This window comes from Corapipo altera, unplaced genomic scaffold, assembly GCF_003945725.1.
Source record: "Corapipo altera isolate COAL_440 unplaced genomic scaffold, ASM394572v1 56, whole genome shotgun sequence".
NCBI classification, from domain to species: domain Eukaryota; kingdom Metazoa; phylum Chordata; class Aves; order Passeriformes; family Pipridae; genus Corapipo; species Corapipo altera.
The window spans coordinates 8,399,130-8,426,861 of NW_020884896.1; the positions used below are offsets into that span (position 1 = coordinate 8,399,130).

General features: G+C 39.8%; 1 protein-coding gene across 9 annotated transcripts in view; it reads right to left on the reverse strand.

Annotated features, from left to right (window-relative positions):
* The window catches only part of SORCS1 (sortilin related VPS10 domain containing receptor 1), a 270,529-nt gene that overhangs the window by 158,933 nt on the left and 83,864 nt on the right, over positions 1-27,732 (reverse strand). For 2 of the 9 annotated variants that reach the window (XM_027648093.1, XM_027648089.1), the window contains exon 2: positions 25,729-25,796. In XM_027648093.1, coding sequence (XP_027503894.1) covers positions 25,729-25,796 — 68 coding nt within the window. Of the gene's footprint in view, positions 1-15,536; positions 15,619-15,672; positions 15,771-16,040; positions 16,088-16,647; positions 16,694-25,728; positions 25,797-27,732 lie in introns of those variants that run through there. The other 7 variants (XM_027648090.1, XM_027648096.1, XM_027648094.1 and 4 more) reach the window with 7 other exon arrangements.

Below are 27,732 nucleotides of genomic sequence, written 5' to 3' on the forward strand. Positions count from 1 at the left end.
TTTGCAAGCAGCTGTTTCCAGGAAATCAGAAGGATCTTTGCTGTCAGAATGCAAGACATGAAGATTTTTCTTCCAAGTGTACAATTCCCAAGTTTTTGTGTGAAAAATAACACACAGAGATTTGACTGGACCCTGTTCTGACAGCATTTCCAAGGCACTGTTTTGCAGGAAGGGACTGTAAATGCAGGGCTTTGCTGTAGACAACCCCATTTCAGGGGCCATAGCTACATTCTGGAACCCCTCTCTGCTGTGCTAAAAGACTATTTGCAGGATTAGCCCTGGAAAAGGAGATGAGATGTCTGGGGCAGAGGACTGCATTAGTGGCAAAATAGCTGGACTTATCACTTATTTTGCCCGGCTAAAAGATTCCCAGAAAGGCTGGTGGTTGCCACTGAGGACAAAGTAAAGTGGCAGTTGAAGGAACTGAATCTTTCATCTCCATTGCTTGAGAAGCAGAGAGAGTGATTCACCAACACCTTGACCCTCAAATCTCCCTTTCAGCTTCTTATCTTCCTATAGCCTCAAAGACTCATCTCCAGTCCCTCACTGATAGAAGCAGCAAAAGTCAAGAAGAGTTGTAGGGAGACTTGTGATCATAACTACTTTAGCCATTCTAATCCAATGCAAGGTGAAATCCAGCAGTGAGAAACAAAGGAATAGTCATCAAAACAAGACCTCCACTTGACCCTCTCAGTGAAAGACTCAAGAGGCTGGCACTACTGGTGCTCTGGCTGAAACTAGTGAAATTTCTCCTGTTCTCTCTACAAGTCATTTTGTGCTGCAGCATCTGAATGCACATGGGAAGAACCAGTAACTCCAGTAGGACTATTAAATTTTTGGAGCTGATTAATATATACCAAAAGCTGACAGGTTACTGATGTTTGTGACTCTGACAGTACGCACACTCCCAGCATTTTCTCTCTTCTAAGTCCACAGTACTGTTTTTCAATAGTTTTCCATTTGCCATCACAACATTCTTTTTAGTGAAAGACTTTGAAGAAAGGAAGGCAAGTTTACTGGCAACAGGATTTCTCCTTGCTACCTTAGGGAAATTTTGGGGAATCAGAGGAATAAGTGGAAAAGTACCAGTCCGGAAGATCTCCTTGTCCACCTGACTTGTTTGTCAAAACAAACAAGCAGGCTAAGATGCAAATTTCTACCCTTCCTTCATCAGGTTGGTGAATACCTTGTACCACTGTAACTCAGAACACAGCCATTCCCACAGGCCCAGCCTCACTCAAGGCTTATGGTTATCAGTAAAATAAATCTCAGCCTAGCTGTGATGGATATTAAAATTGTGCTTCCATACATTTAAATTAATAGCTACCTTTTAAATTGGAGAATTGGGAATGACTAATGATTCTTCCTGACATATGTTTACAGAGGCATATTGACATCACCACACCCTTAATGCCAAATTGTCGCTCATAAATGTGATTCCTCAAGTGTTGATGCTTCCCATTTTCACACCAGTCTGGTGTAAATCACACAAATAGCTAGGACTGTAGCCCAGTAATCATCACACTATTAACTTTCTAATTGATGGTAATGGCCAGAATAAATTTCAGGCACCCCAAGGGGTGGTTAATGGATTTTGTAGCTTGAGGGCAGAGCAACAGGAAGCTTTTCCATTAATCAGCAAGATGAGACAACCATACATGCCCTACACTCCCCTCCCCATCATAGCACTGAGGTCATTGCAGCTTTATTTAAAAAAAACCAAAAAACTCTCACAGCAGGCTGAGCTCAGGTAGAGGGATTGATACACTTGCTCAGCAGAGCTACCTTAGCATCATAGTCACATTACAGACCCAGAAAGGTGCTTTAGTCCATCTCCAATTGAGAGTAAGGAGCAATCTTATTATGTCATAAACATGTTGCAGGTCTTCTGCAGGGTACGTACTAACTGCCAGAGAAAAGATTTTCTAGCTGGCACCATCCAAGAATTTGCAACACAATATGCAACCTTCATTCTATCTTGCCAGTGCAAATCAAAAGCTAGAAAGCTTAAAAGATCCAGACAGCCCAAGACATTATTTTCAAAATCACTGTCCAAGCCCCTTAGTTGTTATAATGAACTAACTCCCATGGACCAGTAGTGTTTTAAAACCAGCTAAAAATGTGCCTCATGCATTAATTCATACTAAAGTTAGTTGGAAGATGAAATTCTCATCCCTTAGGCATTACTAACAAATTTTTTTTTCCTTGTTTTAAAATATCATTATTCCCAAAATCTGGATGGAATAAGAATACAGGAGGGAAAAAGATTAAATTAAAAAAATAATAATTCAGAGTGTTTCATTTCACTTGTACCAGCAGTACCATTATCCATTCAACTGAATATTTTATAACATAGTGTGGCTGTCACTCCACAGGAAAAAAGCTCCAATGAAACAAGGAAAAAAATCAAAATGAAACACACTTTAAGTTTCAAATAATTCCAACATTTTCTGTCAAGATTTCTTTCTTAAAATATTGCAGGAGATTTATCTGAATAATGTCCCGTTTCCCAGCAGAAAATTGTTCCACTAAAAAGGTTTTCAATTCATTCTGTGAGTCCAAGCAGAGAGCAGGCTAAGCTGTTAGCTCAACTGTTACCCTAATCTAGCTGTCAGCTCCACTGTTACCCCACCATAGTAGCTAAGAAAGAATTTGTTGTTGCTGGGTGTAAAAGATGTGTTACTGGATTACCGCACCCAAAAACCAGCAATTAATGCTTTAAAGCAGGCAAATACAAGCGTTGCTTTTTTTCTTTTTAAAGCCATTTGACTGATGTAGCTCTACCATTTGTGCCAGTTTCAAATAATGTACATCACCCAGAGCCACGCAGCTTTATTTTTTTTCTCTTGGTTGATAGAAGCATATTTATCACTATGTATCTCAAGGATCAGTAGGGTTATAAAGCTTACTATTTATAGCTACTCTTGGGGTATCGAGCAAGTGATAGTAATTTGTTCCTCTGACATCTAACCTTAGGTCAACTCTGGTAGTAGAAGATGGATTTTTACAGGAAATGAAAGTACACAGTAGAAGATTAATACCGTTTCCCAGGCCTGCGGAGGATGCACGCTCCCAATCACTCTGCAGAAAAAATGGTCAGGAGCATGTGCTGTGTGTTAAGAATAGAGCAGGCTGTGGTCAAGGTGAGGTGTTCAAGTAGTCTATTAGCAAACTAATACACTGGCATTTGTGCATAGAGGAATTGCAGGCTGATAGTATAGAAATGAGCTCAGCTCCTCTGGTTCTTTGATGCTGAAAGTCATCTTTATGTCAGCACCAGCTACAGATAAAATGGATTTGCTTTTATGTTACTAGTAAATGATAAAAGTTAAAGCTTGGCTGTATATTCTGTATCAGAAACATCTTGCACAAGATCAAGTTACTATTTTGCCCCGCACTGCAGCAACATCTTGTATTAATTACATTTTCTGTTTGTGAGCAAATAAAGACTGCAGATTGAAACACCTTGAAAAAATTCCTTGATACTAAAATCCTTACTAATGGGCTATATTCATCCACTACTCAAAACTTATATTCAAGTCCCCTCCAAGAAAAATTGACCAGAAGATTTGTTTTTCCCACAAGCCACCTGTTCTTAATTTATTTGGAATTAAATTTTTAAGGAAGGTCTTTCCAAAAATGTGGGTGTATAAAGACATTAATCTAGTCATTAAAATAATGCTACCAACAGGAACTCAGCCAAGTCACTGAGAATTCTTTTTACCTTCATACAACAGACCTGTCATCCTCAGCCATCACCAGTGCCCTTAAAAAAAAGGTGTGTCTTCTAACACACCGAAAAAGAAAATTTCAGCATTGCTGACCAAATCTCACACTTGAGCACAAAAGCCACATAAATCCCCAAATTGATGCGTACTGCCATATCCTACCTCTAGAGTCCATCACTTCCAGGCACACTACTGCTCTATGTTAGCATAGTCATGCAACTCCCTTCTGGAGTGATACATACTGTGTGTGACCACTTACATTCCTACACTAGGAAGTGGAGGTGGCATTAGTGGATAAGAAAAATATCAGTCTGATGTTGGCCATACAAGATCTTTGTGTTTACTTCCAGTATGTGGGCAACGCAGCCTACTTAGCTCCAAACCTAAAGAAGAGCTTATCTGGTTATATCCATGAAGTATTATTTAGTGCCACGTGGAAGCACTCAATGTCCCAAAACAGGTCCCAAGCCATACTAATTTCACCTGTGTTAAAGCCAGTTCTGGTAGAGTAAGAGTTATTAATTACAAAAGGTTCAAATTTGCATTTGGAATGACAAAGGTCACACAGTTACATAAAGATAATATCCTCAAGAAGGACCTTCTTAAGTCCCTGGACATTTGTCTGGAGATGCTTGCCAAGTCCTGTCCTTCTGCGTGATGGAAAGTCTCTGATAAATGACTGTAAGTGGAAGGTCTTCAGTTTCATTTTGATTTATTAGCACCCAATCACAACAGACACTTTAAGTAACAGTTGTTACCATAGCCAAACATTGGAGCTCTCATTCTGGATGGTGGGGGAGGGAAGGAGACAAGAACAGGTGCAAGATTTTAAATGTGCAGTTCAGCTGGGGAGCAGACATTCATGTATCACAGGTATGCCCCAAACCCCACTTTCAGCACCGTCTACACACATATGCCTCCACCATCTATCAGGCTGCCAGAAATCTGATAATTTGTTGCTTAAAGGTCCAGTAAGAGGTGAAATAAGACCAGACAACTGTGAACAACTCTTCTAAGTCTACACAGATCAAGTCCCTGCCACAAATGCACTGAATTCCCCGTTTCAGTAGATAAGAATTGGAGCACTGTAAATACACAAAAAAGTAGTCAGTGATTTTTCATTGCTTCAGAATAAAGTTCCCTGTTCAGTCCATCTGATTTTCAGGTGAATAAGGCACCTTAACCTTCACATCATGTATGGGGTTTTTTTCTGTCTCCATCCTCTTCCCCCTGTTTTAAAATTTATGGTTACCATTTAAGCTGATTTCAATTTCCATTAATAATATGTGCAACTGATGTACATTTAAGTGATTTTAATCATGTTGTAGTGACAGGTTTAGCTTAAAGCAGGGCTTCACTTAGAACTATCAAGTAAATTTCTCTTGAAAAGGTCAGTTTAACATTTAGCAGGAGGACCCATTCCAGACAAATTAGAATTTGCTCCACTTGCTTCAAGTGCAAACACTTTTCAAGCTGGCTTTGAGAGAGGCATGTCAATCAAAAGAGAAAAGTGTCAGGTGCCCAAGGGAGAAGGTTCACTGATGCCTCCCCACACTGCCATCCCAAAGGCTGCTCAGAAAGGGGCAAAACTGAAATATTCCAGCCCCACTGTTCCAGGACTGGGGCTGGACTGAAGCCAGATCACCCCACAGATAGTAGGGATGGTAGAGCTCAGGGAATTTGGACAAGCCTCTGACAAGTCAGACTTCTCATTTCTATTTGCTGCAGCAAGATGAATGCAGTGGGAACAACCTTGTGTGCTACAGAGAAGGGTTATTGTGCATGCATCCCAGGAGGATTCATTACTGCTCCTGTGCGTGTCAAAGGCATTCTGGCTCTCCAGGACAGCAGCACAATAAGCAGAGGGGCAATACCTGCAATGCTGTGTCAGTGGCACTCTCAGCAGTAGCCCAATTCCATGTACTCTACAGCTGGTGACAGTTGGCATCATCACAAATAAAACACAAGAAATAATCTGCAGCATTTGAATTCTTGAACCGGTATCTCTAGAGAACACAGTGACATGAGATCTTGTGGTCCTTCCACACTGCTGATGTGACTTTCACTGTTAAGAGCCAAGGAGATTAAGACCTCCTGTTACTGCGTCACCCATGCAAAGAAGGAACATGTCTTAGTAGATCACTGAAAATAAAGTTTTCCCTAAGGATGTTCTCCATCAGATGACAGTTTCTGGACAAAATCAAAACATCCTCCAGGGACCTATCCAACCTTCCTAGCCAGCTGGCTGAATGACATCATCCATTTAGTGACAGGTTTCACAGTCTTTTTCACTATCAGGTTTTACTACAGTTTCAGAAACACAAAATTCTGTATAAAACAGAAATTCTGTTTTTCCAGACAGCTAAGTGAGTTCATCATGGTATAAATCTTCCCTGACAACTCCCAAGTTCTCCATGAGTCCTGGAGAGGTCTCAAGGAGTATTTTTGACATCTGTGCTGTCACATTGCCTAAAACAATAATTATTAGTTCACAGGTTTATGCTTCTGCCTAGAAGGAGTGGCTGGGATAAAAAAACCAATACAAAAAACCCCAACCAACCAAACAAAACTCCCCAACAAAACAAAAGCAAAACCACACACACATTGAAAGTTCAGGGATAAAACTGAAATGTAATTCAGTCATCTGCAGGGTCACTTGGAAATGCTCCAGACACGTGTTTTCACATTAGAAAATGCCAACCTTCCAAAGCAGAACTTCTCAGAAAAGATACTGAATGGAATTTCCTGGTAGAACATCAGAAGGAACAGATTATTTAGTTCTGGGAAGATATCCACCTGAGATGTGAAAGGTCCAGGCTTTGGTAGAAAGAGAGGACCGCACAAAGAGAAATAGCCAGCTAAAGTATTGATTCATTTGTATATATCTAAGCATTAAAACAACAGCTGGGGCTGTTACTACAGTAACCACCAACATACTGACATTAGTTTCAAGTAAATCTTCCTTTACAGCAATGCAAACACTGGGATGCAGCCATTCTCAAATGATAAAAAATATCAGTTTAGGAGCCTCCTTTATCTGAAGAGAGCTAATTATTGTGGATGATGTTCTCCTTCAGCCCTTTGAACTCTGCTTGTGTGCAGGGCAGAGAGATATTTAATAATGCAACTACACTCATGATTATGGAGGAGAGTAATAGATTCACCAGCAATTTGACTAATCAAGCTGACAAAGCGATTGGGTTCAACAAAAAGGGAAGGACTCTCCCAGCAGCAGTTCACTAAAACAAAAATGAAATTCTGCACATTTCCAGTGTAACAAAAAAGATTTACCAGTCAATAAAAGGGAAGGAAAGAGAATAGCCTGGATACAGCAATATACAGATAATAAAATTCAGGTATACGGTGCAGCTAAGACTGGATTGGCTCTTCTAGCTTCATTTCAGAGGATCACCAAACAAAATCTGCAAAGAAGAGAATCTGCAAAGAAAGCCCTAGTACTTACAGAACCATTTAGGTCAGGTGATTGTAAACAGCAGTTGAAGACGACAGGTTTTCTTGTAGTAATGGAGACAACTGTGGCTCTGAGGGAGGATCATGACAAACTTCAGAAAGTAAGCTAGGTTTTGTATGAGAAATGTGTGGTTTCAAGAAAAAAGCAAAGCTACTTTGGAAATGGAAAGCTGACTCATCCACACACAGCACAGCAGTGGTCCCATGAAGTTATCAACACTATGTGAGGTTACTGAGAGTCAAAAAACTCAGTCTGGGTGGCGGTGTGAGAATAAATTCAAATAAGTGTCTTTCTGTAGAAATGTTTTATTTATGAGAGTAAAACAGAATTGTTGGAGGGAATAAAATAAAACTCCTGTTATTTTATTTATCCTTTTACTTCATGCTAAGACTTAATGGGAAAAAAGCTCCTAATTTTCAGGAAGCTTACCTTTGTATTCACAAATGGTTTACAGACACCAAAAGAAAAGAGGGTATGTTACCAAATTTCTTCAATTATGTTAATAAGCATGGAGGAATATAAACTGTATTTAGGCCAATACTCAGGAATATAACCAAGCTCTGCAGGACAGATGTAGCCATCAATGCTGGGGGTTCTTACTAGCCAGGAAGTAGAAATAAGGCTAGTCTTGGGACTGTGAAACTCTTATATTCCCATTTTCACATTCCACATATTTACAGTCCTTCTCTTTGGGAAATTGCTGTGGACTATTTCGAGTTCCGATTCACAAAGAAGGAGATATTTAATTAAAACAGATATTTAAGTAAAGTCACCATTCCCAAATATGATGTTGCTCAACTATCCAAAAAAAAAAAAAAATGGACAGCAAAGGCAAAATGCCTCTTGCCACATTGTTGTGTTTGAGCATGAAGCTCACTGACCTTAAATGTATCTTCTGAGGGCTGTGGAAAGGTGAGCAGGTAAAGGAATCATTCTGTAGGGAAACAGAGAGGGACAAATGGACAACTCTAGTGATTGCACTGTCACCCCTGAAATATGAGGACTTTTTATGCCTCCACAAATGAATGCTGTTGAGTGAGATCAGAGGCTGATCTGTCATCAACCACTGGACCTTTGCGTAATGATTAACTCCCAGCTCATCTAAATAAAACCTTGAAATGAAACATCTCCTTTGGGTATTCAGAGAGGGAGAAACAGTTCAGCTAATTAGACATACTTGTCACAGCAGCTGATCAGTATATCTACCTCCATCCCAGCTATTGGTGCCAGCTAGGGAATTATTTCAAAATTAACCACGGAATTAAGAAACCACACCTTTAGACCTGATGGAATAGGAATCTTCGGCTGACAGAGCAAAAAAATGCAGGAAATGAAGTAGCTGCTAAGAGTAAAGCTTGCTTTAGAAAATTAGGAGTGAAGACAGGCAAGTCACACAAGAAGTGATTCTTGTGGCAATTGATAGATCATCTGATTTGCAGTACTGGTGACAACTGAGTAGTAGTCTACTTTAGGGGAAGCACTAGTAAGAAAACATAATCAATTAATCCCAGAAAGTCAGCCTAGAGTGCAGCAAATGACAGCATTGGAGCATGAACAATATGTAAATCACATTTACCTCCTGCCTGGGGACAGGGACTAGATGTCTGCTCTCTACCTCCAGACAAACTCAGTCCTAGTCTGTTATTTCAATTAATGCAACAGGCTTTTTATGCTGAATGAAGACATTATTACTTGTCTACTCTATGACTCTGACAGAAAAGCAACACTAAGAGTGCATCTTCCTTACTGTACCACCAGGCATTAACTCAGCTGACAGTGCTGACAAGTCCTGTCTGATTTAGAGGCTGGTAAGTTCAGCAACTTGAGTGTAACTACCTTAGTTTTGCAGGACTCTGTCAGTAGAAGAGTTATGGTGCCAGTCCTGTTCCTTCAAGGAATCTAGGCCTCTTGGCTCTGTAAATCAGGAGCAGCAAGCTTGGGCCTTGTAACAGGACTACTGCCAGTTCATAATCTGAGCAGATGAGATTCATCTCCCACAGGTCTCTGCCACAGCTGTACACAGCTACAGCCACACACTGACCATAGCTGGTGACTTAAAAACCAGTACAACAACCTGCACCCCCTACACAGAACCGCAGAGCAAGAGAGAGGTCATGGCACCCTGCTGCAGAAAAGGAGGAGCCAGGTTTGGTCAGGAAAGTGTAACAGCTACTGTGGAATGCCTGACAGTTTTTTTCCTTTTTGTCTCCCAGAGAGGGCACAGTGATCCAAATAACACATAGCAAGGACAACAGCCTCAGCTGACCACTGATCAAACTTACCCACTCACACCCATCTGATCCCTGACACAGCACAGCAGCTGCCGATCAGATATTAAAAATAAAAAAAAAAAAAAAAGTCCTTTAGCCTTAGTCGGATTCTTTCTTAGAATTTACCTCTGCCTTAGCATCTCCAATCCCTTGGACAATAAGCCTATTCATACTACTGAGGCAACTGACTTTTATTCTCCATAGAGCCCTCTGGGTTCATTAATCTCTCTTATTAACTTTAGCCCCTATTCACACATTTCAAATCTCTCCTAGGAATCAGATGCCAACAGCACAAACTTACTCCTCCAGGAATTAGGGCAGCAATCTGTGAGTCACTGCCTGATGTGCCAGCAACACTTCCTTCCCCACTGCACTGGGGTCACCTGTTTGCTGTATCCAGCCAAATCACAAGATACTCTGGAACAGCTGTAGTGTAAGGACTGCATTCATAGGAGTTATGTTATGGTAGGTGCCCAAACAAACAGAAAGGAGCATACCATTTTACAAATACCAATTCAAAAGAACTTTGTGCTCTTATAGATGGTAAAGAAAAGACAAAACAAAATCTGTCTTTTTGGATAGGTAAAACTGAAAATGAACCTGACCCAAACCTTACTGAAATCTGAAAGCCTTTCCAAAGACTTAATGACAGGTGAATCTGTGTAATTATCCTATATAATTATGTAAAAGCCTGTGAGAGGCTTAGTGATTGAGAAGACAAATGTTTATGACATCTGCATTCAGTAAAGTTGTGGACTCTTGTGTGATGTTTCATAAGAAAATGTAAATGTATTATTTAACTTTCAGAGCAAGACTTAAAACTTCTTGAAACTAACAAAGAAAATGTCAAAATCAGGGAGGCCAGAGAAGGAGCATTTCAGAAAGGAAAGGAAGGGACAAACCTACGTGGGAGGACAGGATGACAATGCCCAGTGGAATACTGTAAAAGCACATACATGATGACTACCAAGTGTAGGCCAAATACACATGTAAATTAAGGCTCTAAGGCATCTGAGATGTTGCTGATTCACTCAGTATCCTCTACCCCTTCCTAGATGAATTTGACCTCCTTAGGTGCAGCCAAAAGACATCAGTTCCTATGCAAAATAAAACAGGTGCCAAAAGGAATGGAATTATCCAGCCAGACTGAGACCACGTATCTCATGTATTTTCCCTACGTGCCAGATTAAGCTATGGCCTTTTTGTGTTTTGCAAATTTAGAGAAAACCCATCATCGAGAATAGATCCTTAAAGTTACTAACACAGGTTTCAATGCTCAATCTTTAAGAGAGAGGGGGAATTTCTGCATAAGGGCAGATATACACTGAATGCTGATGTCATCCTATGCAAGACAATACCTCCTGCCCCTGAGGACAATGCTGGCAATAACTGCATGATTCCCCCTGTTGGCAGCTTTCCTCTATTTTGCAGCCAGTAGAGGCTGACCCATCCCATCAGATGGTTAACTTCCAGACCTTACAGAAGGCAATGCTGCCTTTCGTATTTTGTTCTTAGAATAGAGAAGACACAGCTTGCTAAAATTTTATTTCCCTCTCCTTTTTCCTTTCTGACCAAGATTTCTACAGGTACTTTCGCAGCAGCTCTTACTCACAGGAAGTCAGATCTATCAAACAGGGAAGGAGAAGGTAAATTCAATTCTCTACATCACGTTCAACCAGAAGAAGGCAGGGCAGTCACCACTAAGTTCTTTCAGAAAATTAAATTAGCAAGCCAATGAATTTCCCCTTGTAGGTTTAGGCCCACAAATTAAATAAGAATACCTGATATTTTGAATCACATGTCCCAAGCAAATGGTTCTTCAGAGTCAGGGTCGTTGCCACTCTTCTGAAGAGAAAAATTTCTGAGGTGGCAGGACAATCTAGCCAGCCTGCAAGCAATACAGAGCTGAAGATCATCCAAAACCACCACTACTTTATTCTTCTATGCTTCCATTCTCTAGTAAGTACCATGATGAAAATTTACACAGCACAAGTTTACTGAAGAGCCAGAATTTTTCCTAACTACTTAATGGACCTTTCCAAAGTTATCCCTATTATTTTCTCCATTCATTAAAAGGATAAGGCAATGCTTATATACCAATCAGTAGAACTCATGGACACTGTTCTCCAACTGCCATAAAGGCTAAAAGTTACACACAAGTGAAATTTTATGTCATTTATTCTTTTTTTACTTCCACAGGGTACTCTGTTGAACATGCTGAGCAACCACTTCATTTTAGAAGATAAAATACAGCTGAGTGAGTTTGACTTCACATATATAAGGAGGTGTAGGAAAAAGAAACTGGATGGTTAAAGGGACAGAAAAAGCTCTAACTTCTCAAGTACTAATTAAGCTCTCTGCAGCTGACACAGGCCAACCTGGTACTTTTCAGCTGTCCACCATTCTGGATGCTAAAAGTTTGTATTAGTTTAAATGATGGTTACATTCTGAGAACAGAAAATAACCCACACAAAAACACAGCCACCAAGGGCTACTAAATACCTCTACTAAACACTTGCTGTTTTATAAAGTCGTTGAACCATAAGTCAGTATTAGCTGAAAGGCTACATTAGAAAACTAACAGACATGTCTTGGTCTTGTTCTTATACCCTGTTGTTTTTATTTGCTGCAGGTTCCCATTGAAGATACTCAGCCAAATGGATCTTTGGTTTAATCCAAAATAACCCTCTGTGCAACTGAAATGGACCTTCCTTATTCAATGATAAATTCTTACTGACTTGATGAGTTTACTTATAATAAGAAAGGCTAGAGTTCTAGTTATTATAACGAGTAAATAGCCTCGGACCTTCTGTCAGTTAAATAAGACACAGTTGGATTTTGGATTTGGTTTGGGGGTAAGTTGCAACATGCAGCTCCTCTACATAATAATTCTAGATCTTTCATTTTCTTCAATACCAAACTAAACCCTACATTTTTTTCTTTTTTTGTAGAGCACTAACCAGCATTCCTGGAGTTATTGCACATCAGAGGTAATCCACACACACAAACAAGGCTATTATATCTCTATATGTGTTCTTTTCATGCCAATTCAACAGAAATTCTGCAAATTAACAAGCCCTGTTTACTCTGAGAGGTTTATTCCATCTTCTTTCTAAACCAATTGACTTAGCATGTTTCTTCTGAAACAAAAAATAGCAACTAAATATAAAAGAATCCAACTGCCAAACTCAATGCTTTTATAATTACATTAATAGAGGGGTCAAACAATGCATTTAGAATTATTACAATACTGACCACTATTTTCTAATGGGACATAGATTGAATAGACTTTATAGCTACACTAACTGTATTTTCAACCATCTTTTCTGTTTACTTTGAATTTTGGTGATGCCAAAAAACTAAAGTGTAACAGCAGCCATCAAAATAATACCAATAGTAAAAAGAAAAGCCTAACAAGAAGGGTGATGCTGCTTTTACATCAGTGGCCAGAAGTAATTTCTGGAGCTAGTGGAAAGTGGTGCCATTTCACTCAGGTCAATGAATTAAACACCAGTTTCTACAAGCAGAAGGGCTGACTCCTCCTGAAGCTCTTCTCACTTAACGATGTCTAATCTTCTTTGCTCCAAAAGTCAAATTTCCTCCCCCATCTCTTATCACTTTTTGTCACCGTTTACTCAGCCTGAGCAATCATTTGCCCACCTTATTCCACCATTAATATTTTCTTCCCTTTGTTACACCTCCCAAGTCACTAATAGACAACAAACTTGGTTCACTTGCCATTTTAAGCATTTGCTATATGCATGGTCTTAGGGCGATGTTTCAGATCTGTTTAATTTTATGTCTATCCTTTAATTCAATTCAGCATTTCAGTTAGTCTTGTGCAGAATTGGATAATTTGAAATGAATTAATGCAAAATATTCATCTTTGCAAAATGAAAGTGATCCAACTTGGTTATGAGATGAAACTATATCACAAAAGTAACATTTGTGTAAGACCTTGGGAAGCATGAATTAGTATTTCCTCTACTCTCCCAGTCTTCAGCAGTTGGGATTCTTTGCCTTTCTGGGCCACAGATGGCATCCCAAGATTGTTTCTGGAGCATAGAAGCTTCCTAAACAGTGTAATGCACTGTTGCACTTTGCATTTCTTGTTTATTTCTGCCCAGAAATCCCATCCTGGTCAGAGTTTTATTGAAAATTGTATGCTGTCTCAAAAAGCCTTACATGCGACATCAGTATCTTAAATATTTCAGAGTTCTAATTTCTTTAAAAATTCAACCCCTGGCTTCTTAGCTTACAGAGTCATTGATCAAATAAGAGCATTTCTGCCTTTTCACAACTGGACATGAAGTCCAGCTCTTTCCCTATTCCAGCTTCTATGCACTGTCCAATCACAGCTCTTTATGCTGTAGGTAGATATTACATAGTCCTGTAAGTACAACCCTCAGCCCTTGTCCTACTATTATCCTTTGCTGAACTAAAATAAATTTTTTCAAGTGAGCTCTGCTTACTAAGTCATCCATTTGCTCACTGTGATTACCTCAGGTTCTCGTTTTGATTCACTACCCTGCCTGTCTTCAAACTTGGAAATTTTACCAGATTTATTACCAGACTAATGGCAAAGACGCCCTATATCATTGCACCTGGAACAAACCTTCCAGAATGTCATTAGAAATATCTTGCCAGGAGAGAATTTCTTCAGATGACTTTTGATTCACATGAATTTGCTGATTCTTGATTATGCTTAACCAAATATTTCACTATCAAATAGCTGCAAACCCATACAGCGATAGCACACAAATCTCCAACCACAGCCAGTATCCTGTTTTCTGAATCATGCAGCTCTCTCATATCACAATAAGTTCATTCATACTCCTGCTCACTCAGATTACAAACTGGGCTGATTAACTCACAAAGAAACACTAAATAAGAAGTAGAATCCCTGTTCTGAATCCAGGGCCCTTTTGCTCCAATCAAACAAATTACTGTGTTGAGGAAGAAAAGTCAGGAGATTGAAAATAACTCCTCCAAGTCTCTCCTTAAGGCAGCATTTGGCTTCCAAGCACTGTTGTTTATCATCTTAATAAAGCACTTGGGAAATAAATCAAAGGCTATTAAAACACTTGTGACATCACACTTGCTTCTTTGAGTAACATCCACGTCTTGAATTTACAGTACATGTATGCTGAGTAGCTGGTGGACTGTAAAGAAAAAAAAAAAAGTGTATTGGTTTCTTCCTTCTTTGGCTTCTTTACCAGAGATAAAGTCTGCTGGGATTGTAATGAGCTTTTCTTACAAAAGAGTTAGCATTGTGAAAGCTGTTAACATACAGAGAGAGATTACAAAGAATAAAACCATTTACCTTTTAAAAGGGAATACTTAGAGGAAAATTTACTGAGGTCTTTGAGTTTCTTTCTTACTACTTTCATCGTGACTAGCCTCTAAATTTTATGCTGCCTCATAACAAGAGAGCACATCGTCACTCGAGCATTGGCAGGGAAGCGAAGAGAAATTATATTTCCACAGTGCCTGTAGTCAGGGCACACTGCTCACAGGCAAAGGAGGTCAGAGTCTTGCAAACCACAGATGCACCTATTAGAAAGGGACAACAGTCTATAATTGATATAACTTACATTTTTAACTAGATATTAAAGTTAATATGGCAAGTCATCTAAACTCATGTTTCGGGGCATAAACTGATTTCTGTAGCAGAGCAAGAAATACAAATTATCCCAAAGGTAGTAAGCTTATTGAGAGTTTAACACGGATAATAGCTGTCATTTAGCTGGAGGCAGGCTAGGGGAAAAAAAAAAGCAGATCACCTCTTGAAAACTCTAGCAAGGAAAGCTCATTTTGAGGAAGAACTGCAGAAAAACTTTACATTCTTACCTACTCCACAGGATGATGTTGCTTTCACTTAAGCTGTGCTACCACAGAGTAAGGAGAAAAAAAAGGCTCTAGTACTGCCTCCCTCGACTCCCAGAAAACACAAGAACAGAGGAGCTGAGAAGCTACAAACACAACTGGGGAAAAAAGATTGTTTCATATATTCATAAAGAAACAAGTATTACAAATGAGTGCATTAAAATTTCACGTTGCTACTACCTCTAGTGCTTCTCCCATCTAGTAGTTCTTACCAGCAATGGCACACAGTCCATGGTCATATCTTCTGTGTTGATTTTCTTTCCTTGGAAAGAGAACTGACTGTTTAAAAGGAATGGTTTTGATTCTCGTTTCTTACCCTTTTGCAAAGATTAGCCTCTGTTCAGGTAAAATCCAAACTAACGTCGTCATACATTGACTCCAAGATGACAATCAGTACAAGAGTTTCTCAAGGTTCTGTTAGGTATTGGAAGAGAATATAGCAGAAGTTTGGCTCGGTAAAGCATAGATCAAATATCTGTCAGGCTTCAGCTATGGATGAAGACTGTAGGCTTATGCAGCTGTGTTTCTGCTCTCACTCTTCCAGGACGGGGTTTTATTAGCCAGCTTCATTCAAAACTCTCAGCTCATTTACTGCCGATGGGCAGGTAACACAACCCCATTAACTCATACATGCAGTGGTGAAGAAGCTGGCCTAAAGCTATATGTAGGAAGGCTAGGACTCACATCTGCCTTCCTCATTCCACAGCTCTAAACAGAAGATCTGTTGCTTCCTACAACAGAAAGGACAGAAATAAAGGAGATAAAAATGTGTGGGTTTCAGCCTCTTAGACTGATCCTTTGGAGCAGGGACAGCTTGAGACAATGTAAATACACATAAACTTTCAGTAAGAAAACAGTGACTTATTGGTAAAGCACAAGGAGAGCTTAGACCTCCCTACAGATTCCTTTTATTCTGCTGTATTACTGAAGGGTAATTAAACAGATCTAGTTCTATCAGGAGAAGTTCTGGCCTCCTATTTCCCTTTTAGCTTATTTGAAAAAGGTTATGTATTCAAATATAAAAAAAAAAAAGCTGGTCTAATTTTGATTTCAGTCCCTTTTCCTCCAGAGGTTTCAAGGCCCATAAGACTGGCAGCTGAGTGCTGTGCAAATTTTAAAGCCTGCAGCTTAAGCAAATTCTCTCAGAAGCTCTAGACACGCAGTCACAGCCTGCTGGGGAAGACTGGCAGCTTTTAATCAGTGACAAGGAACCTGCCATCTCCTTAGACTGCCTTCCAGTGTCTGTGTCCTTTCCACCCAGCTTTGTTTCTCCCTTATATATGGGAAATACCTGGTTCCTGATTAACTCTGAGGGAGTGTTTGCTTTCTTCCTCTTCTGCCATAGAAGAGAGAGCATCATGAAAAACACCTCCAGTTTTACCAACAGTAAATAGTAACAGAACAAAAAGTTGGTTTTGTTTTTTGTTGGTTTTTGTTTTGTTTTGTTTAATGCTGGACAGTGTAACCATGTAAGTCAATGGCCAACATTCAGCTGGTTTGCAGCAAAGCCAGTCTCAAGATTCTGCTTGGCCTGACCAGAGCTGTCATATGAACCTTAGCTTTTAGCGTGACAAAGCATCTACATACTCAGTTCACGGAGTTATCCACCCCATTCTTATTCCCCTTCTGTCCTATCCTAATTCGTCTTTGCAGCCAAGATACTTTAAGCAATTAAGAAAAAGCTCTCAGGAAGCAAGTGTGAAGAATCTGCGGTTGGGTTTTCCCATGTTTACAGCAATTTGAGCTATTCAATTCTCTCTTCACTACAAGAAAACCAGGAAGTGGGGCTTTCTTTCACCACAGAAAAAGCTGAGGTTCTGAGCAACCACCCAACTCCAGCAGCTCAGGCTTGAAGGAAAACCAGAAGAAAATTATTGGGAACATATACACAGATATGTATATAGAGTCATAATATACAGCAGTAAAAAGTACATTAGTAGAACGAACAACACTCTTTCTGCACGAATTTTGCCTTGGAGAGAAATCGGATATCAGTCTCTATCTCTCCTCATGAAGTCATTTAATGAACAATACATGTGGTGTTTCTGAATTTCTATTACTTTTCAACTCAGCATCTCTCATAGATATACTATCTATCCAGACGAAAAGAGATTTTATCTTCATACCCAACTACACAGCACACAGTAAAATGCATGCTAGGGAAATCCATGCAACTTCCTGACAGAAGAAACTCATTTGGGGGATAGGGAAAAATAATGGGCAAAAGGAAGGCGTTTTACCTCCCACTACCATGCAAAGCACTGCATCAGTTTAGACTGCATTACAATTGACATTCATAATCAACAGGACACGTCCTCCTCTACCACTTAATGCATCTCACCAGTGAAATTCCTCAGTGCAGTAGCAGTGGGAAGCTGATAGAATGGATAGAAAAGTTCCTGAATCCCCCCATGCCTCCTCCAAGCCTATATAAGGGGAAGTCAAGATGCAAATTAATTCCTGGCTCACCAGGAATCAAGTGTCCCTCATGTTGTCTCTGTCATACAAGTACAAACTTTCTCAGTGCTGAGTACACAGAAGCCATCATGGCACATCCTAATGACAGGACACAAAACGAACCTTCCTTGCCCTAGTTGCTCCAGTGACCTGTACAGTATTCACCAACAATTCTGTGCACACACACAGGTCTGTGGTCTCACCCAGTAGCCCTCAGCCTTCCTAAAGGACTCTGTGCCTTCCTGATGAACAGCTCATGCATTGGTGTCCCACTTTACACACACAGAGCCGTCCACAAAGTCCACTGTACTCCAAGGCACAGAAGCCACTGGTAGGATCACACCTAAAAGTGGGCTTTGCTATCATTATTGAAGGCACAAATTGATTAATTGTAGGCTTTATTTCTCCTCTTCAGTTTTGCCCAACTATTATTTGGTAGGTTAGTGAAATAAAAAAAAAAAAAAAAAAGAGGACACTTCCAAGTTAGCCACTATTTTTTGGATTAAATGGTATTCAGTTTATGTTGCATAACAAACATACTATTGATATACCTTATGCATTTTTACAGCACATAGTTTCCAGGTGCTTCACTAAGTCCTTCATAAGAGACCTAATGACACATGCCTGGCCCTTTCTGCAGTAACAATAAACTGTAAATGTTGGCGTGGATAATTCCCAAGGTGGAGATGCAGAAATATTTTGGGCCTGGATCTGAAGACCTTAGAGTTCAGATCTCAAGCTAGTATTAGGCACTAAATCGGATTAGCTTTTTGTTAACCCAAGCTCAGCCCCAAAGACACTTTCCTTTTTATGATTAGTAGCAGTTAAATCCCTATGAAGAGATAAGTACAATTTTACCCAGATCTGCAAAAGGAAGAATGATTGCACAGACATGAAGGAATGGAAGTATCAGAACATAAAGGGTGTTCTGATTTCTGTTTATGAACTGGTAACTATTGTGTTATTTTTCCTCTTAGGTATCAGCTCCAGTCTAGCTTGTCTGCAGTTATTACACATCCACAACAGACGGATGAACCCCATGGACCAGAACTAGAGATAGTTCTGTTATGTTTTATCAATATCATTTGCACAAACAGGTACGGTCTAGGAAAGAGATATGTAAGTTCATCATCTAATTTACAGAACAGGAAAGAAAAACTGCATTTAAACACTGTATGTCTGTAAAACGGCATGAACGTGGTGCATTTGTTATTTACAGTACATTGCTAATATATGTCGCATTAATATTCATTATCTTGATTTACATGTTTCTTTCATGCGGAAAATGGATTTGAGTCCTTTCTGATTTACTTGATAACACTCCTACATTTCATGACTGGTTGCAACAGAGAACACATTTCTAATATGCTTAATAAATTTACATCATCATTAGTGCAGAATATTTTATCCACACAGACCAGGGAATAATCAGCACAGCACTAAATCCACAATCAAATCTGATCCTTCAAAATATCAGGGTATGATTCTTCCAGCTATGTAAAGGCAGAACTTACATAAGTTTGATTAAATAAACACACATATGACACAAAATGCAATAGTTTTACTGGCTCTTATTCCTCAGGGAACATAAAAGTCTGGTAACATTCAATAAAATTTCATTTTCCTGCCGAACTAGGATCTATTTAACCATCTGCTGTGAGTTGTTTCCTAGGTAGGTCTTTTTTGGCTTTTTGAGTGCACTTTTTGTTTGATTGGTTGGCAATCCCCATACCTGCCCTCCAGCTTTATTTGAGCTGGTTTTGATAACACGAAAAACATCCCAGAGACAGAAGACTTGACTGTGGTAGAAGTTTTTATTTCTGTTAGTCACCAGGGTAAAATGAGCCCCTTCGTGTAAAAACTTGATAGCTATAGGAACTATTAGGTCCCTAGGGGTCCTGATGGCTGAACAGTGTGTCCCATCACAGAGAAAAAGGCTGCACTGAGCTCCACACACAGTGCATAAAATCCATGTTCTAAGCCCACTTCCAGCGCAAGCAGATCTCCTGCTGTGATCAAACCATAAGAAGATACTGATTCCTACACAAATAGCTGAGTGTGCAAACTCATTCTTCCCTTCCCCCAGATGCCCTCCAGCATCTATACACAGAGCAGACAGAGGTTGCTATGTTTGCAGGAGAGAAAATGAAAAAAAGAATCAAACTAAAAGACACAAGGAAATGTCATTGTTACAATTTCACTAAATGCCCATAGGAGATAATGTGGCAGCATTTATCAAGCTCTGATATTCATTTAAGAAAAGTGACTTACACTGTGCAACTGGAGCACTGTATTTATAGATAAAAGCATTTCAAATAGTCCTTTTCAAGTTCCTTTTTCCCACAAAACTGCTGGTTAAAATGTGCTTAATGAGACTTTCCTTCCCCTCACTTTGTCAGTTCCTCTCATATGGATTTGCTTCTCCTACCTACTTCAGTTAAAAAACCCTAATCTGCTGTTGCAGAGCAGACTATGTCACTAAGCCACACATTATGACCTTATTAGTGTGATTCAGCAGGTAGAAAAAAAATGTGAGTTGAGAACAGTCAATCTGCAAAACAGAAGTAAGGAGCCAGCATAAAAGTTCAAGAAGAACAATTACTGTATTAACAGACATATCCTGGAAATTCCCCTCAAAGGAAGTAAGCAAATACAGACAAACTCTTAAGTGTCCTGTTGCAATAACACTCTAGTACAGAGAAGAAAATCTCCACAAACACGTCAATAATTCTGAACATGACAAGAGTGAGAAGGGGCATTCTTACGTAGCAAGGAGCCAGAAAATAGCAGAAACATTAGTATGGGAGGTTTCAAAGCACCTACAGTATTTATAACCACATGGCTGGGGTAACCTCATAGCCAAGAACTTTCCAGCAATGGGATTCAAGGGAGAGAAAGATGTCTAACAGAGATCATCTGGCTAGTATCATAGAATGGTTTGGAAGGGACCTTGAAGATCATATACTTCCAACTCTCCTGCCCACCCACTAGACCAGCTTGCTCAAAGACCTATCCAACCCAGCCTTGAATACTTTACAGGATGAGACATCCACAACTTCTGTGGGTAACCTGTTCCAGTGTCTCACCACCCTCACAGTAAAGAATTTCTTCCTAATATCTAACCTATATGTACTCTCTTTCAGTTTAAAGCCGTTCCCCCTTGTCCTACCACATTACAAGTTTATGTTCAGATAGGATCCTCAATCTCTCTTCCTGAGGCTCCTATCCCTAGAGTAACCGCAAGAGAAAAGAACACATTCCAGTTTCTCCACTGCTTCTTTTCATTATCTAACATACTAATAATAACCCATCTTACACAATAAGTGTTTTCACCAACACACTCCCATACACAATGATGCTTAGGGGACTACCCAACATACAGGCACAACACAAGGGTACTTAGACCTTAGTACCAAGTACCTTGGTCTGCCTGAGCCCAATATCTTGTCTCTAGCAGTGTCTGAGAGTAGGACAGTGAATTCTTTATTTCATTAAGTTATCTCATGGAATAAATGAAGGTTACTGATTCTTCTCTGGATTACATACCCCATTTCCCCCATCTTGAAAGGACAGTTCCAGGCTGATTTACAGTGGTGGTGTTGGAAAGAGCAGATGAGTAAACTGATGGACAGTAGTTCCTGGTTAAACAAAAAGGCCATGTAAAATATAGAAATAGATCCACTCTAAGCTTTCCAGGAAGGAAAAAAAAATAGCAACTCTTCAAAATCCCTCCTTTACACAGGGAAAATTAAATCTTGATCTATAGGAGGCATAAGTATTTTTCAGCATCCTTGAGATTTCTTCATGGCATATGTGCTGAAGCTTCCTTACTGCAGAAACCAGGAGTGGTGAAGGACAGGTTGGAAGGGATAAGCTCTCCTGATTGGGGGAGGTCAGAGTTCAGGCACAGTATTGGAGTGTCAAGAGTATCACCAATAACTTCCAGAACTAAAACAGCAACAGATCACATTGTAGAATGTTCTCACACTAAGCAAACTCTACATCTTCCTACTTTCTGGCTGAGAACAGAAGTTTAATTACTGTTATTTCTATACAAAGTTCCATGAAATTACTGATTACTGCTCAAATACAGAGCAATAAGAAGGCAAAGAGGTGAATGGTAGCACTCATGGCTTGTCAGCTTCTCAAGGCCCTGAAAGTGTCCTGCACAAACACCTTTCCAGAGCATCATATTTACACAAATAGAAAAAGATTAGTCCTCCCCACAGCTGTCTACAGTTCATGGATACCCTATACACTATTCTGACATTTTTATTTATTTGAAACGTAAGCTTATCTTACTCCAGTGGTAAAAAACATCTTCTCCTAACTCTCACAGCCTAATCCTCTTTGTGATCTGAGAGATATCTATGAGAGGAAGAGAAATAAATCCAATACACTCAGTTAATTGCTCAGTGACAGATAATCTTTTTTCCTCCATTTTCGTCCTCTTCTATAAAAAGAATAGCAAAAAGTAAATAAAAAGCCCTCAACTAAAACTGTGGAAAAAATCTGCTGAGAGGATAATGGCATAATTGAAGTCAGGCACAGTCTGATGCAAAATTTCATTTACCAGGTACAGTTGCAGCACCTCACTTGCCATCCAAAGCTCACTGAGCACAGAGCCTTAACACTCTAGTAGATAATACAGATTCTTTCCATCTCTTTTCTCTTACTGTATTTCATCTCTTCATGTCTGTCACCAGTGGTCTTTTAATTCATCAGTAGTTTTGGAAGGATGATCTCCATCTGCTAGTGTTGCAGCCAACTGCAGTTGTAACTCCAGTAGTTAAACTGGCTGAAAAATTACAAAGAAATGTCATCCTAGCAGGTTCTAGTGTGTTTATAAAGACGACAGATTCATATACTGCAGGCAATGGCATAGTTGGGTTATAGGTGGTTACAGTCTCATCAGTCATAAAACTGCTTAAGTCACCCAACTACACTTTCAAATGACAGATGTGCTTATAACCAGCTATCACATAAATGACTCGTGTCCGTGACATGCTTCTAAACAGCCTTTCATCATTCATCAGCCTTTTGAGAATGCACTCAGCACAGCAGGCAAGAGTGGTGTTTCTTTGTCATGTATTCAAGACAGATTCCACTTCAGCTGTGGGTACCTGCAGAACTACCTTTCTCCTCTAGCCTTCAGAAACAGAACTTCAGAAAGGAAACCAGACATGAGATCATGTTTTCTTCCATTCCCCAGAATAAAACCTAGAGGCATGAAATAAATTGCAAGATATGTTTCACCCCCTCTCTCAAACCTATTTTTTCCTATCCTTTTCAAACAAGCAGAGAGATTTAAATTAACATGTCACTTAAGCAGCCAGGAGGAACAACAGCTAATAACTTCTATCAGGTAAATTGAATAATAATATATGCCCATCTCACCATTTCTATTTATCACACTAAGAGCAGAGAAGCTGTCCTGGGATCTTCATAGGCATATTTATTAGTGACCTGAAGGCATGTCTACACAGTGAGCAGGGATCTAATAGCAGAGTTAGACTCAGGACAAAGCACAGTGTGACCACCTAAGGCTTATACAAGGCAACAGGACTGAGGAAAATACAAGGAAGGGCACTGGCAGCTTCCAGGGCAGCCATGAGCACTGAAGAGCCAATCAAAGAGTAATGGAGCGCTGCAAAGACAAATACGTTTTTTCTGGTTCTCCTTCAACATTTCCCAGTCCAAAGCAATCACCCATGGATTCTGAATGGTTGGCCATACAACAGCAATCAAGTCCTGACATGTGACCTATGCCAAGTGAAGTCTGATGGGTTCAAAGTAAGACAAGTGGTTCCTCAAATAATTTATGGAATTCCTTGCTCTAATAATTTATGGAATTCTTTGTTCTTGCTCACAGGTACTAAAAATTTTAACACACTCTAAAAGATACTGAGAAAGTTAGCTCATGGAATATTAATCTCATGATATATATTAAAATATATATATATAAAATAACTACTCTGATCTGATACACCTTACACTTAAGATTGAAGAAGGACCCCAACCTTTAAGCCTGAGAAGGAATGCTAGGAAAATATTAGGAGAAAGTGTCAGCTATGATGATAATTTTCATATAGTCTTTCATATAGACTGGTTCTTGGTAATAGGACACCAACCTAGAGGAAACAATCAGGTTATTTTATGTTGTTAATCACATTCTGACATTAGGACTGCACTGCACTCACTAGCTCTAGGACTGCTACATTGCTAAGGCCCCAGCTATCTGCTACATCCTCCAGAGATACCCCCATGGTCCCTTCTCTTTTAATCAGGGCAAAATTTTATGCCATTATGGAATGCCCCACAGAAACTAATTCTGAAACAGGCAACAGTGTAGGGGCAACAAGAATCATGTTTTCCACTCTGATGTGGCTATTTTCAGTCAGAGAACCATATCTTAACACAGTCCTGCACAATCACATAAGCAGATCTTCAGCACTGTCAGCAATGGGGAAGGAGGTATCTTCACATGCTGAAAGGCTGTATCTTTCTCAATGACTATTGAAACAGAGATGAGTATTTCTCAGGGTGAAATGACCAATGCTAGTAAAAGGAAATAGAAATAGTATTTTTCATATTTATAAATATTCTTTTTTAAAACCACTGTGAAATTAAACAATTTAGCACAAACTCCCTTTATAAAACATTGCCAAAGCCACATGCCTGAGAGACCCTTTATGTGTGCACACACCACAGTAAAGACAAGGGAGTAGAAAGTCATAGCAGCAAGGTATATGAATGGATGAAAAAAATATTTATTCAACCCTGAAAAATACTAGTTTTTTGAGTGTTCCTGTTGCTGTTCAGAAAAAATCCTAGGAGTTTTGTGTTTCTTTAGGGTTTAGTTTTTCTGTCTTGGGTTTGGTTTTCCTGTTCGTTTGGTTTTGGTTTTGTTTCATTCCTTCAGACCAGTGGGCAAAGCCTGAGTTCAGAATATACTTCATGTCAATCCCTCCTCTGTCATTCTCTTAAAACCTGCTCAGTTCCTTGAACAAAAAGGTTATTTGTTCTATTTCCACACCAAAAATCTTTCTTGGTGAAGAAAACCCCTTTCCCATGCAAGCTTATCAAAACAAGGTCATTCTAACCAGAAGTTTCAGTTTCAAATACCCAAAGTTTTCTTCTACTATGACAGTAGCCTATTCACCTCCATCAGTGACCTGCATACAAAACCCCTGAACTTCCCACCAAAGTTTCACAGATGAAACCCTAAGAAAACCTCCCTTTCATCCATTACAGCTCATAAAAGTAACACGAGGGACAGGTAAAGTAAACACTTCTTAGATTCCTTCTTCAGAGAAGTAAAAAGAGGCACCATCTGCTTGCATTGAATCCAAGTAACAGCTCTAAGAAATTGTTCACGGCCTAGCTCCTTCCTTTGGTTCATAGAGTGCATGATATGCTTTGAAATCATGAAGGTATTGAAACATTCCCTATAAATCAATCTAGCAGTCAAGTGCAAATCAATTATCTAGTACTAATACCATCAGTTCTAGTCAACAGACATTGAATACTCACTCTTAGGTATTTCCCCAGTCTTAGCAGTACTGGCTTTTCATAAGGATCATTTGGGCAGACAGCCATGAGATCCTTCATTATAAACAAGAACTTTAGGCTGTTAAATTTTCCCAAAATTAAACAAATTGGCTGATTTCGATCTGAATAAGACAGGGAAGGGTAAATCAAATGACAGTATATCCATGAAGTACCTTATCTAGCTGAAACAAGACAATCAGACTTCAGCCTCTTTGTCCTTGAGTATGAAAGAAATGGGAGAGAGGGTTTAGCTACAAACCTTCCAACGCATTTAAAGAAATCCAATTAAATTCAATAAAAGAACTGCATCAGGCTCTTCCTATTTAAGTAAGGTGATAATTATTAACTCAATTTATCTCCATACCTCCAAAGAGAGCTCTCTGTGATGCTTCCCAGGTTGTAGTCATACAGCTTTGTCAGAATTAGAATCACCTGAAGGCAAAAGAAGAAATCATGATTAGTTTCAAACAATTACAATCTCACAGAACTGAAATAACCCCGGAGAGGGCTTAGAATTCTTTTAATGGGTGCTTAACATAATTGAATGAATTGTTAAAAGCATTTGCCTAAACTGACATGGAAAGAATTTGCAGAGGTGTACCTTTAGCCAATTGGACCTTTCCTCATTCAGCTCCTCTGCATGTTATCACCACCAGGAGGCAGTGGGAAGGAGCTGAAATACTAAAGTTTCAGGATACAAGATGAGATCTTGTATGCAGTAGAAATAGTGAATATTTTCTGCTCTGTTTCACAGGCATTGAAGCTGCTGACTTTTTTCACAGCTGTGGTGCACTGACCTGCCTCCAGTCAAACTCTAGTTTGTAGCAGATGACATGACACAAACAAATGATCACCAGTTTTGACTTGGAAGACTCAGACTGGACATCAAGAAAAATCTCAATGAGGAAAACAGTTTAACACTGGGACAGACCACCCAGAACATGGGTAAAGTCTGCATCCCTGTTGTTTTTTAAGACCTGGCTAGACAAAGTCATGGCTGACCTGACTTGCAACTGGTGATAACCATGCCTGGACTAAGAGGTTGAACTGGGGACCTCCAAATACCTCTAACAACCAATGTTTCTATGACTTCAGTGAAAAGTTTTAGATTTATTCAGAATGGAAGTGTTTCCAAGTTTAGAACTTTTATCAGCTCTTTTGATAAACAGCCTTTCCCTCCTGCCAAAACAGACACTTCTAGAATAAAATTATTGTACTATGAAGAGGAATGCAATTTTAGCAAAAAGCATTTTGAGCAAAACATTTCAGCCTGCTCTTCTGTTAACATCTTCAAAAAATAATTTCTGACTTTCAAGATGTTGGGCTCCTTTAAGAAGACCTACATTTGGGACAAACTACCAGACCATTACTATTACTACTAATTTATTTTGCATGTCTCCCTGAGAGATCGCTGTATATCTTATCCTCCTCCCTATCCCATTAAAACAGCAGTAAATTAGAGTCCCAACACTTATCTGACAAAACTCTGATCTATATATCTCATATATAAATCTCTGATCTATATATCTCAGCCTGGGTTCCTAAGAAACGAGGCACACAGACACACATCCCCCTGCTCCCTTGGTAAAATTGCCAACTTCAACACTTTTGTCAGAGCAACAAAGGACTGTAGGAAATTCAGTGCCTATCTGCCCAATGCTGCCTATCAGCTGGCACCAGCATGGCAGAGGAGTCACCACATAGCTGCTTGCACTAGGGGAGGAAGAGACCTCACCACTGCCTTTTCCAAAGCCAAAAGCCCTTCTACATCTTACACACTGATAGCCCTAAAACAGCCACAGTGGGAATTGTCTCTTTCCAATACGCTCAGCATATGAGACGGTAGAAAAAGCTGATGTGGGAGCTGAGGGCATAAGCGGGCATACAGTGCTATAGAGGAAGGTATAGGGGACAGAGGACACATGTCTGACAGATATCTGTTTCTACAGCACAACTCTTGAATCTCTCGTAGCACAAAGAAAGGCTGCCCAAAGCACTTCCTATCTGCACGAACACATGTCATGTGTAGCTCATGGGGAAATTTACACAACAGCCATGATCCTCCTCTGCTCCCCAGGGCACCCTGACATGGACATCCCCTCTGCTCCCCAAAACCCCACTGCTGTCCAGGAGGTGTTTTCCCCTCGCCTGGAAGGTCCCTCTTTGAAGAGGTAGCCAAGGTGTGAAGCGCCAGCCGCCTACCGAGGCATCAGATGGCCAGGCTGTGGAGGGCACATATGGTTCACCAAGGCTCATACCAATTAGCGCTTTGTAAGTGCTAAATCTCAATCACCACCCTCCGAGGAATGCTTATCAATGACAGCAGGGCAGCTGTCTGCTCCAGATACAGAACTGTGCCGCTGCCATC